The sequence below is a fragment of the Orcinus orca genome, chromosome 1 (assembly GCF_937001465.1).
Source record: "Orcinus orca chromosome 1, mOrcOrc1.1, whole genome shotgun sequence".
In the NCBI taxonomy this organism is placed as follows: domain Eukaryota; kingdom Metazoa; phylum Chordata; class Mammalia; order Artiodactyla; family Delphinidae; genus Orcinus; species Orcinus orca.
The window spans coordinates 5,613,715-5,625,790 of record NC_064559.1 but is presented as its reverse complement, the minus strand read 5'-3'; the positions used below and the strand labels follow the sequence as shown (position 1 = coordinate 5,625,790).

The window sequence follows — 12,076 nt, the reverse complement described above, 5'->3', positions numbered from 1 at the left end:
TTTACCGTATTCAATGGGCTTTTCTGCTTCGCCTTATAGGAGTGTCTGTATCATTTAACATTATGGGCTACCAGTCCTTGTTGAACACACATCTCTCTTGGCTTCCCTGACATTTGGCTTTCTTGGTTCATCCCTGTATTGGAGTGCTCTTTTACTGACACATTATCTTTTGATACCACTACATGTGACTATATCTCATCCTTATTCTATTCTTGAGCCTCTTCTGTTCTCTCTGCAAACTGTTTATTTCTGCTGTCATGCTGCATGACATCATAAACATACATTATGTATGTATTAGTGAATCCCAAATATTTGTTACTAGTCAATGAAAGAACCTCTTTAATGTTCTAGTTGATTATTTAAAATGTTCCCATGGATAGATATCCCATTGTCATGATAAATTCAGCTTTTCAAAATTTTCATCTTTTTTTTGATTAATACTGATTCCCCTTCACCTTTCCTCTATTGACAAATTATTAGACTTCTTCAAATCACTAGGCTAGAAATATTCATATCTTCCTCCTCTTTCAACCTCCTATGCACATCCTATTATCTTGTTCTGTTAACTCTTCCTTCAAAATACGTTATTTGCATTTTCATTATTATTACCTATTCTAAGCATTTCCTTTAGGAAATTTCCTAACTACCTTTAGGTCATCTAAGTGCTCTTCTCTCTGATTCCCTAAACCCTGTGTGTTCTCCACAGTCAAGATGATGTATATACATGTCTCTCCCTTATTAGAATTCATACTCTTCAGGGGCTAAGATTGGATTTCATTCATGCTGTGACCATAATACATGAGACATAGTAATATTCATTCAATTGTTAATTGAATTGAATTGGATTTCTAATCTCTTTACCTACTATATAATATCCTGTAATATCTATTTAAGGTCTTGTCTTTCCCTTGCAGTGCATCCTATATAAAGTACTCTTTGAGAATCCAATAAAAGCACTATAGTCTCTATCAATGTGCCCTGCAAATTTCTGTCATGGAACTTATTGCAATCTAAAATTATTGTTTATTTTCTTTTTTATTATCTTTCCCCCCTTTGAATGTATTTCCTGTGATGGTAGGGACCATGTCAGCCTTACACATTTTATATATACATTCTAATATATATGTAAGTATACATTTTAATATAACCTTGCACAGGGTAGGACCTTAATAAGTACTTATTGAATATGAATGGGTATGCTTCCTGCTTAGTTGAGAGCAGTGTACTTATACATAATACAAATAATTTCACAGCAGTTACAAACCTTAAACTTTGAATCTTTGTTTTATTATTGTCAGACTGATTTTTTTTCTTTCTTTTTTGGCCGTGCTGTGGTGCTTGCGGGATCTTAGTTCGCTGACCAGGGATTGAACCTGGGCCCTCAGCAGTGAAAGCGCAGAGTCCTAACCACTGGACTGCCAGGGAATTCCCAGACTGATTTTTTCTAAAACTTTCATTGGTAAAAAGTCTAGTCAAACTCTTCTACCAAACATAAGACGGGTTCTGGGAATACAAAGATAAATAAGAACATTATTCCTGATTTTTATGGAATTTTGGAATAAAGAGAAAGAAATGCTTAAATATTCTTGTGGAGGTCATGGAAAGCTTCCTAGAGGACATCTGGTATCTCTAAGGTTTTTTCAGCTCAAAAATTGTATAATTCATAGGTGCCATTTTCCTTAGCAGTAACAAAAACTTCGGTAGCCGCAAAGCAAAGACTGACTGCTACCAGCAGGATATTCTTGGCTGTTCCCATGGCTGCCCTCATTCTGATTAATTTGAATATTTACTTCAACCTAAGTAGTAACTTTGGAATTTAAATCTAATTCCTTACTAGATAGAGATTATTTTTAGATTACCCATTATTTTGTTAGCTGAGAATAACTCAAAGGAGAATTCAGCAGTGTTGTACATGGCTTTACTGAAGCCAGTGCAAGCTTTCCTTGTTTGTGGTTTGTTTGATTTTTGTTTGGTTAACAAGGGAATTAGGAGATATTTGCACTTAGCACTACTAATACACTATTTTTATACTTCATTTATACAACCGATTTACTTATTTTTGTTTTCACTTTCATTCCCATTAGAAGGTAGGCTCTGTGAGAGCAGAATTTTTGTCTGTTGTGTTCATTGCTCAATAAATATTTGTTGAATGAATACTTAAGAAGTCTATTGGTAGCCTTAACAGAGTAGTTTCAATAAAATAGTGGGGATGGAAGCTAGTTTACATGGTTGAGGACAGCCTGAGCTGATAGTGATTTAAAAATCAAACAGGAATAGGTTTTTTCCCCTCCTTTTAAAACATGTGATAAAGAATATTTATGAAAATTCCCTTCTTAGCCACTTTTGTTTCTTTTTACTGCTGATAGCTTGTCAAATCTCTTTAAAATGAGCATGTCCTATTAGGTTTCTTTTTTGTAATTTATATGTGTCCTAATCATTAAATTTATTTATTACTGTAAGTCATATGATCTCAACTTATTATGACTTTTTAGATTTTTGAGAAAATGAAAATTTTAGCTGTTCTTTTCTTTAACCTAAATATAGCTGTGAAATGATGTATCAGTAAATAGTTTTAGACCTTAGATTAATTTTATTTTTTAAAATTGCTAAGCAAATGTGTACCGAAAGTAAATATGTGTATAAATGTCTTTACATTATTCAAAATTCTAAAATTAGACATCTGTCTAATGAATGTTGTTCTACATTTTGCTAAATGATTAATAGTAATTAAAAGGTTAAATATAAGCTGAAGAAAGCTTTGAATTTTGAAATGTTTGCAACAGCTAGTAATCTGACTGATGCAGACGTTTTTGTCAAAGTTGAAAAAGTTAGAGCTAATTAATTTCTTGGGAGACATATGATGAAATTGTAGGTGTGATAACATATTTGAGTAACATATGGTAGTTATGGGGCACCTTTCTAATGATTGAGCAGCCAGTTAAATACAGACTTTTTTGGTTGTTTTTCTTTTATTATCATTCTTTGTTACTGTGTATTTTTAAATTAATTTAGCTTTCCGGAGGTCAGTACTCAGGATTTAATGATTTATATTTAAAATATTAACATGAACACTTTACTCTGAATTGGCATAAATTTAGTAAAAAGTTTTCTTAAAAATACATCCCTTTTTTTCCCTCAGCATATGCATGTATTATACTTACGTGATTAAAAACAAATCCAGGGGCTTCCCTGGTGGCGCAGTGGTTGAGAGTCTGCCTGCCGATGCAGGGGACACGGGTTCGTGCCCCGGTCCGGGAGGATCCCACATGCTGCGGAGCAGCTGCGCCCGTGGGCCATGGCTGCTGGGCCTTTGCGTCCGGAGCCTGTGCTCCGCAGCGGGAGAGGCCACAGCAGTGAGAGGCCCGCGTACCACAAAAAAAAAAAAAAAAAAAAAAGAATCCGCCTGCCAATGCAGGGGACATGGGTTTGAGCCCTGGTCCAGGAAGATCCCACATGTCGCAGAGCAACTAAGCCCATGTGCCACAACTACTGAGCCTGCACTCTAGAGCCCACGAGCACAACTACTCAGCCCGTGAGCCACAAGTACTCAGTCCGCGTGCCACAACAACTGAAGCCCACGCGCCTAGAGCCTGTGCTCTGCAACAAAGAGAAGCCACTGCAATAAGAAGCCCGTGCACCACAATGAAGAGTAGGCCCCGTTCACCACAACTAGGAAAAGCCCGTGCGCAGCAACGAAGACCCAACGCAGCCAAAAATAAATAAATAAAATAAATTCATTAAGAAAAAATACAATATGCTCTTTAAAAAAAAAAAAGTAAATTAAAAAAAAAAATCCAGTGTTTGGGGGATTATACTCTCAGTACACATTGTTTAACTCAAATTACCCTTGAATGAAGATCCCCCCCAATGTTATGTGGTTACCTTTGATATACATACAGCACATATAGATACATATTTTAAAAATTTAGCTGTATTTTTCTCTCATAAGGATTCACTATTTGTATTTGGACTAATTTCCTTCCTTCCGGTCTTACTTTCTGAATACTGCTTGATTACGACAACAGATTAAAAAGGAAATAACCATTCTGTTATTAAAATAGTATCTAATACCTTGGTAGAGGAAGTTCTGAGTTAAGAATTTTGCAATAGAGACAAGTTAAGTAGTGACTTAGAGTTTTTCATTTTTTTAAAAGTTGGATTTTTACCAGCATTTTTATGATTGTAATCTAGTGTATAAATTAAAAATTTCTAACTATCATTCAAAAATATGCACAGTAAAATAAGTTCAGGATGGAAATGCTTCTGTTGTGCTGCAGAGCCATCCACTGGAGGGTGTTCAAGTTAACTTCTCTTGGTCTCAATATTCTGCTGATTAGGTTGATGAAATGAAAAATAAATGTGAAGGCTGTGCTTTTCTAAGTCTTCTGATATTAAATGAAAAGTGGTATTTGCATCTAAAATGAAATAAACTGAAAGGGAATATAATTTTAAACCTTAAAGGAAAGGTATTGTGAAAATTCTAGAGTTATGAATGAGATAACTGTAACATTCCTTTGGTTTCTAATCTAGAAACTATTCAGAATATTACCGTATTTTTTAATATTCTTACTTTAAAAATTTGCATACAGTTAGAGGATCTAACGTGTCTAGAAACCTCCCAAATTGATTTACTAAACGTTTTTTATATTACCACAATTGTTTTCATTTAAATTTGAGTATCCTACAAATAATTTTGGTATGGACATCTGTTCTATGAATTCTTCCCTGTTCTGAATCTGTTGCAAAGTTTTCCTTGTCAGTTGACATGCTTTTTTAGCCCATGGTGACAAAGACAAATATTCATGAGGGGACTGCTGGAGTATTTTGCTCCAGTTGGGCTCTGAACTTAAGCCTTAAGTTAAGTAATAAAGGTGAACTTTCAAGTCACTCACAATAAAGCACTTACTTTCTCATTAATTTAATAAAATTTCTAAAATTTGCATTATTACCTAATTATCTGTGAACACTGAGTCTTAAAGATAGCAGGATTTTCTGAATATAGCTTACTTTGAAAATGTAAGTTTGAAAAATGACTTTAGAGATTTATTCCAGTTTGAAAAATGACTTTAGAGATTTATTCCAGTGCTGTAAATTTTAAATAATTTAATTGGTTAAATTGTTATGGTGATTAGAATCTTCAGAAACAAAATCCTAGTGAATAGACTATTTGCTTTTTAGAACTTATGAGAGTTTCAGTAGAGTAAAATAATGATTTAGAAATTAATTCATTGGTTTTGTTAATTATCAACAATAATCATTAAATTGGATAATTTAAAAAATTAAAGTAATAATCCGTATAATTCTAGTAGTAGGCAGTATTTATTGACAAATGGCAAGATGATAGTTTTTCATTCAGTAGGAAAATTTGATATTTGATTTGGTTTCATAGTTGAATAATTATACTTAGAAATAGCATTTTTTTGCTTTATAAGTTGTTAAAATATTTTTTATTCTGGTAAGTCTTTATGTCATAAAGTAAGTAAATGACAGATATCAAATCCATAAGCCAACATTAAAATTCACTATAAAACTTGGCCCCAATTCTGAAAGCTATGGTTCATTCTAGAAATGTTTCTGGAACAGTTAGTGAATGATTTCGGAAGATGAGATTTACATTTTAAATACAGTGTCAACAGTCTTTACCTTGCCATGCATAATTTGTGTTGCCAGATGTGCTGAGGTCAGTGTTTTAACCATTCATATCTTATTTTCTGAAATTACTTAGTAACTCTGGAAGGGATTTATGATCAGAAAGAAGGTTTTGAAGGAAAGTATGTTAAGAGTCTTATTAATAGTATGGAAAGCAGTCCATTTTGTGGAGCATGATGTGCTCTGTCACATGGAAACATTTTTTTTGGATGCTTTCATAGCCATCTGTAGAGGGTGGATATTTGATTATACATAAGTCAGATAAAAAATAATTTTGACATTGTCTTTGCTTCCCTAAATACCTTGCTTCTGTGAAATGGTGTGTTAGCTTGATCACATCATTACAAAGGAGTTTCATAGTTGGCAATTAAAAGTATGTATAGTAAATTCATTGTGATTTTTAGTATTTTCTGTTGACAAGAAAAATTTTAAAAACAGATGATCATCAATCTAGCCTGAGGATTAATGATTTTTTTTTGCCTCTGGAATGAAAGATTAATAAACATATTTAAAGTCTATCCATTTCATGTAATTTATTCACTAAATACGTGCCAGAACTTCTCAGAAACTCAGAATTACTATGAAACTATTACATTTATTCTTTTGAAACTTGGGGGAAAATGTAGATGCTTTATTCATTTACAATTACCAGGTATACTGACAAAAATATGTTATTTTGACTTTTAGAAATTATCCTAGCATCATAATTTCTAATGAAATATTGGATTTGGACTAGTTCAGGCAGCAAGAAAGATTCTAAGATAAAGGAACTTAAATTCTGTGCACTTTGTCTTCAACAATAAAATATTTACATTTCTTAAATGCATATATATTACTATATTCTTTAAAATACATTCATATTATTTTCCTTGAAAAAATTGTCTTTAAGTTAGATGGTATCTCTTTGTGGCTAATGTTAAATCCTTACTATGTATCAAACATGGTGCTATGTGCTTTGCATGTAGTATGTCATTTTATGTGTTTAAATGTTAAGAATAGAACAGAGAAAGATCATTAGACCTCTGACTATAGTCATGGGGATGATCTGTCTTATTTAGGCTCAGACATTTAGATAACTGGGACAGGTCCTTCATTGGTGCCTATTGATGATGCAGATGACAGATGATCACCCAGGGTTTTAGGAAATCTTTCTAAACTATTGTTCCTTGCTTGACTGAGTTTTCAGGAGCCAGGGAAGATATTCTATCAACTCCCAAGTTTTAAACTTAATATTTGGGATTCAGTAAGTACTTGGAGCAAGGGTGAAGGGGAAGAAGGGCTTACCAAAATGGGAGCTGAGTCTTTTCTCTGCCAGGTGTTCTCCATCTATTCATTTCTTCATTCAGTCAAGAAATACTTGAGTACCTACTGTGTTTATGAAGCTCACATACAAGTGAGGGAGATAGCAAATAAAGATAAATACATAAAGCATATGATATGTTAGACAATAGAGAAAACTCACGTCTGGGAGAGAGGATATGAAACATCAAAGTTGGCAGCGGTGGGGTGGGGGTCATCTTGGTTGAAATTTTAGATAGGATGGCCTGAAGGATTAAGTTAGTACTAGCCATGTATGGGGGACATCCATTCCAGAAAGAGGTTAGCTAGTGTAAAGACCTTGTGACAGGTCTGCCCCACATATGACCCGCATATGACTGCTGTGGGGCTTCACTAAGTAATTCCCTCAGTGTGCTTCATCATATCCTGTTGCATCTCAGGTTGATAAACATGGGCCAGGGGAGAGGTTTCATTTGGTAAGATGTACCTACTATGATGTATACCTTATTAGTGAGCGAAGTCTAGTCCTCCAGTACCTGATTGCTGGGCTTCTTTGATTTGTGCAGGAAGTTAGGCAGGGCATGTAGCACAACCATGGCTCCTTCATACCTGGGGATGCACATTCTTAGGCAGAAGCCATTGCCTTTGTTAGCCAGGTGTTTTCTCAGCTGACAGGATGGGCCACCTAAAGTATAAAACCACATCATGTACCAACAGTGCAGTTTGGGAGTATTAGGGTAAATTGTTTAGAAGTATTATGGTATAAAAGTTAGGTGCCTTTATTAATATATAAGATGCATTCTATCCATATTTATTGTCTGAAGAAATAATATTTAATCCATAGTAGTATATATTCTTTAATATCACAGAAATGTAGCTACCTTGCTGGTAGGAGTGATTGTAAAATAGCAACTGATTCTCTTAGGTTACACATAAAATCAGCATCTTTATAGGTGCTTATGGCTCTTGGTCTAGTTTTTTTCCCCTCAGCTCTTAATATTCCCTTTCTACTTTAAAAAATTATTGTGTTTAAAAATGTAATACATTGGGCTTCCCTGGTGGCACAGTGGTTGAGAGTGCGCCTGCTGATGCAGGGGACACGGGTTCGTGCCCCGGTCTGGGAAGATCCCACATGCTACAGAGCGGCTGGGCCCGTGAGCCATGGCCGCTGAGCCTGCGCGTCAGGAGCCTGTGCTCCGCAATGGGAGAGGCCACGGCAGCAAGAGGCCCGCGTACCGCAAAAAAAAAAAAAAAAAGTAATACATTTAGACCAGAATAGTGCTTCATACATAGACTTACAGTAAGATGAAAGAATATGAATTGAACTTTCAACTGGTCACCATGCAAATGAAGAAACAATATTTCCAGTACGCCAGGAGCCATCCGTAAGTCCTGCTCACATCCTCTTTTCCTTCCCCTAAAGGTAAATGTTCTCCTTACTTTTATGGTATTAAATTACCTAGTTTTTACAATATATAGCTTTAGCAGTTATATATCTCTCCTTAAACAATACAGAATTTTTCCTTTCTTTGGTTTATGTAAATTGGGATAGAACTTTATGCGTTCTTTTGTATCTTATTTCTTTCACTCAATATTAGGTTTGTAAGATTCATCCATATTTAGTGTAGTTTTAGTCCATTAATTTTCTTTGCTGTATAGTATTCCATTGTGTTATTGTACCACAACTTACTTATCTTTTCTATTGCAGACGGGCATTTGAGCTGTTTCTAATTTGTTATTACAAACTGTGCTACTCTGAACATTCTTATACATGTCTTCCTGGTGAATATATGTGCACATTTCTATAAGGGTTTGTATCCAGGAGTGGAATTACTGAGTCACAGGGAATATATATACTCAACTTTATTAGAATATGCAAAACTGTTCTCCAAAATGGGTGTACCAATTTTCCATTTTTGCCAACAGTGTTTGCTCTGTATCATCTCCAGTCTTCTATATTACCAGATTTCTAGTTTTTGCCAAAATGGGGTATGTGTGTGTGTTAGTGTCTTATGGTGGTTTGTATTTGTCATTCCCTGATTGCTAATGAGGTTGAACATTTTTTTTTCACATTTGTCATTCTTTCATTTATTCTTATATCTACCATCTTTTATCTGGGATTGTATTTTTTTCCTCTTGAAGTATATCCTTTAGAACTTCCTCTACTACATCTGCTGGTGGCAACTCTTAGTTTTTTTTTAATATACTGTTTTATTTTATGGTAAAATATATATAACATAAAAGTTACCATTTTAGCCATTTTTAAGTGTACAGTTCAGTGGCATTTAGTGCATTCACATTGTTGTTCAGCCATCATCACCATCTGTCTCCAGAACTCCTTTCATCTTGCAAAACTCAATCTCTGTACTCCTTAAATAACTCCCCATTCTCCCGTCCTTTGGCAACCATGATTTTACGTTTTATTACTGTGAATTTGACTAAGTACCTCATATAAGTGGGGTCCTATAGTATTTATACTTTTTGACTGGCTTATTATGAACCTTAGAATAATGTCTTCAAGCTTCATCCATGTTGTAGCATGTGGCAGAATTTCCTCTTTAAGGCTGAATAATATTCTGTTGTATGTATATACCATATTTTGTTTATCCATTCATCTGTTGATGTCTTTTAATTTTTATTTGTGTGAAAATGTATTTATTTTGCCTACATTCTTGAAGGATATTTTTTACTAAATAGAGAATTCTAGGTTGATACTTATTTTCTTTTTACTCACTGAAGATATCATTCCTCTATTTTTGGGTTTCCACTATTACTATTGAAATGTTAGCTGTTAGTGTAACTGTTGGGCCATGGAAAGTTATCTTGTTTTTCCTCTGAGTAGTTTTAAGATTTTTCTCTTTGTTTTGTGCCTAGACATGTATTTCTTCTTTTTTATCCTGTTTGAATATTCATTAACTATCTTGAATATATAGGTAGATTAATGTCTTTCTGGAAAATTCTTAGCCATTCACTCTTAAGGTACTTTCAGTAACCCATTCTCTCTCTGATCTTCTAGGATAACAATAAAAAAAACTTGTAAAATCTTCCCTATGTGTACTCTATGCATCTTGTACCCTTTCTGTGTTTTCCATCTTTTTTTTTTTTTTTTTGCTTCATTCTAGTTTCTTCTGATGGTTTCCCAGTCTTTCTCTCTATATTGGTATCTAACATGATATTAAGCTTACCCATCAAGTTCTTATTTTTGGGTTATTGTATTTTTTAATTCCAGAATTTATATTTGTGTCTTTCAGATTAGCTATGTCACTTGCATAGTTTTATATTTCACTGCTGAAAATTTCAGATTTGACTTTTATCTCCAGGAACATGGTAGGTTTGTTGTTTTATTTACACTCTGTGATATTTCAGTATCTGGAATCCCTATAGGTCTGTTTTTGTAATTTGTTGTTTCTGTTGGTTTTTGCTTCTGGTGTCTTAGCTCATCTAAGACACTTGTTATACTCATTGTAAATACTGTTGATTCTTGTTATTCATGGTTGCTATGTTATATAAAGTAGCCACAAAAACTGAATCATTGCTTCTAGAGAAAATGCAGGATTTGGGTTAGTTTCCTGCAATCTTGTCACATTTTCATCAAATGAGCAATACATAACCTTGTTTTATGTGTGTTTCTGTTTAAAGACATTTAATATGTGTTACTGATTTATTAACATTGAACTCCAAGCTAAAAGCACTAACTCATGCATGAATGAACCTTAGTTATCACCTGTATTTTTTCTCCGTAAAGCACATGACAGCCTTTTTGTGCTTAGGAACACTTGACAGCACTTTAGCGCTATTTTTGTGGTTCATTTTAAATAGTGAAATCATTAACAAAAAGCAGAAAAGTGTGAAAATTGGGGCACTAAGTATACTGTGGAAAGGACACTTGTTTACAGTCGGAGAGCTGAAGCAAGAAGGCAGCATCGCCTTTTTCAATTTCACCTGGTGGTTCAATTTTTTTGCAGGTCTGTTCTGTGTGTCTGGAAATAGCTGCAAGAGCACCCAGTGCATTGATTTTTGAATTACAAGTAAAATTTAGTGAGTAGACAAATTTACAAATCAGAATCCTGGAATAATGAGAATAGACTTTGTATACTTGAAAATTATTGGTAGAAATACGAAGCCTTGAATAATGTTTTCTTCTCTCTGAGGGGATTTGATTTTGTATCTGCCAGATTCGTTGGAGGCATTAGCAATCTAGGGAACACCTTAAATTAAGTTCAGGTCTTGAGGTTTGCTGGTCCACTCAGATGTCATGAAGCTAGACTGCAGATCTATGTAAGATCTAGTTTATTTTTTGGTTTTCCACTACCATCAGCGAGTAATCATTGTGATTCCAGCTTAGCATGGGAGTTAGTTTATCAGTCTTCCTTTTGTCTGACATTTAAAATTATTCTTGGTGGAGTATCCAGCTGAATTACCTAATCTCACATTTACAAAAGTAGAACCTCCCTTCCTTTTTCTCTTCTTAATTTTAATCTCTTCTGCCTTCTCATGATTTTCACATTTCTGTCTCCCTCTTTCCCTTCTTTTGTGTTTTCTTTCATATTTGAAGCATTTGCTATAATTGTTATAAGATTGAATAAATGTTCTCAGTTAAGTACATTTTTTAGATTTATGCTAAGATTTGGTCTTCACATTACTTTAGTAATACTGGAAATAAATTAACTGATTTAAAAAAAATGAAACCTGGGAGTTGGAACAAGACCTTAATTTTTTTACTTCTGTTTTTTGCCCTTTTTTTAAAAATAATTTGTGAAGTGAATCCTCAGCCTTCATATTATTTTAGAAAGAAACAGTGTATAACATGACTTCTTTGTTTTCATTTAGGTTTTTATTGTATTTTATAATAGATGACTGGCTATTGTGGAGAAGTTAAATTTGTTTAACATTACCCTCTTGTCAAAACCATCTTTGTCCCCCTTTATTGTATTTTCTAGCAATAGCCTCAGTGATCCTGCTAAAACTTAAGTCAGATGATGTGGCTTCCCACATCATGACTTCCCATCTCAGTGAAAGCCGGAGTCCCTTCTGGGAAGGCTCTAGGTGATCTGGATCTCCTCATTACCTCTCTAACCTTGTTCTTACTAGTCCCTCCCTTGTTCTTCAGCTCTTCATGCTCTAACCATTCCAGCTTTTTTGTGTTCCT

At 34.2% G+C, this 12,076-nt stretch overlaps 1 protein-coding gene across 5 annotated transcripts in view; it reads left to right on the top strand.

The window, feature by feature from the left end:
- Positions 1–12,076, top strand: part of AKT3 (AKT serine/threonine kinase 3) — a 395,966-nt gene that overhangs the window by 77,746 nt on the left and 306,144 nt on the right. Inside the window, exon 5 of one of the 5 annotated variants that reach the window (XM_049713583.1) lies at positions 10,179–10,254. The exons of the other annotated variants lie outside the window; for them this stretch is intronic. Coding sequence (XP_049569540.1) covers positions 10,179–10,254 — 76 coding nt within the window. The remainder of the gene's footprint in view (positions 1–10,178; positions 10,255–12,076) is intronic. 5 annotated transcript variants of the gene reach the window in all.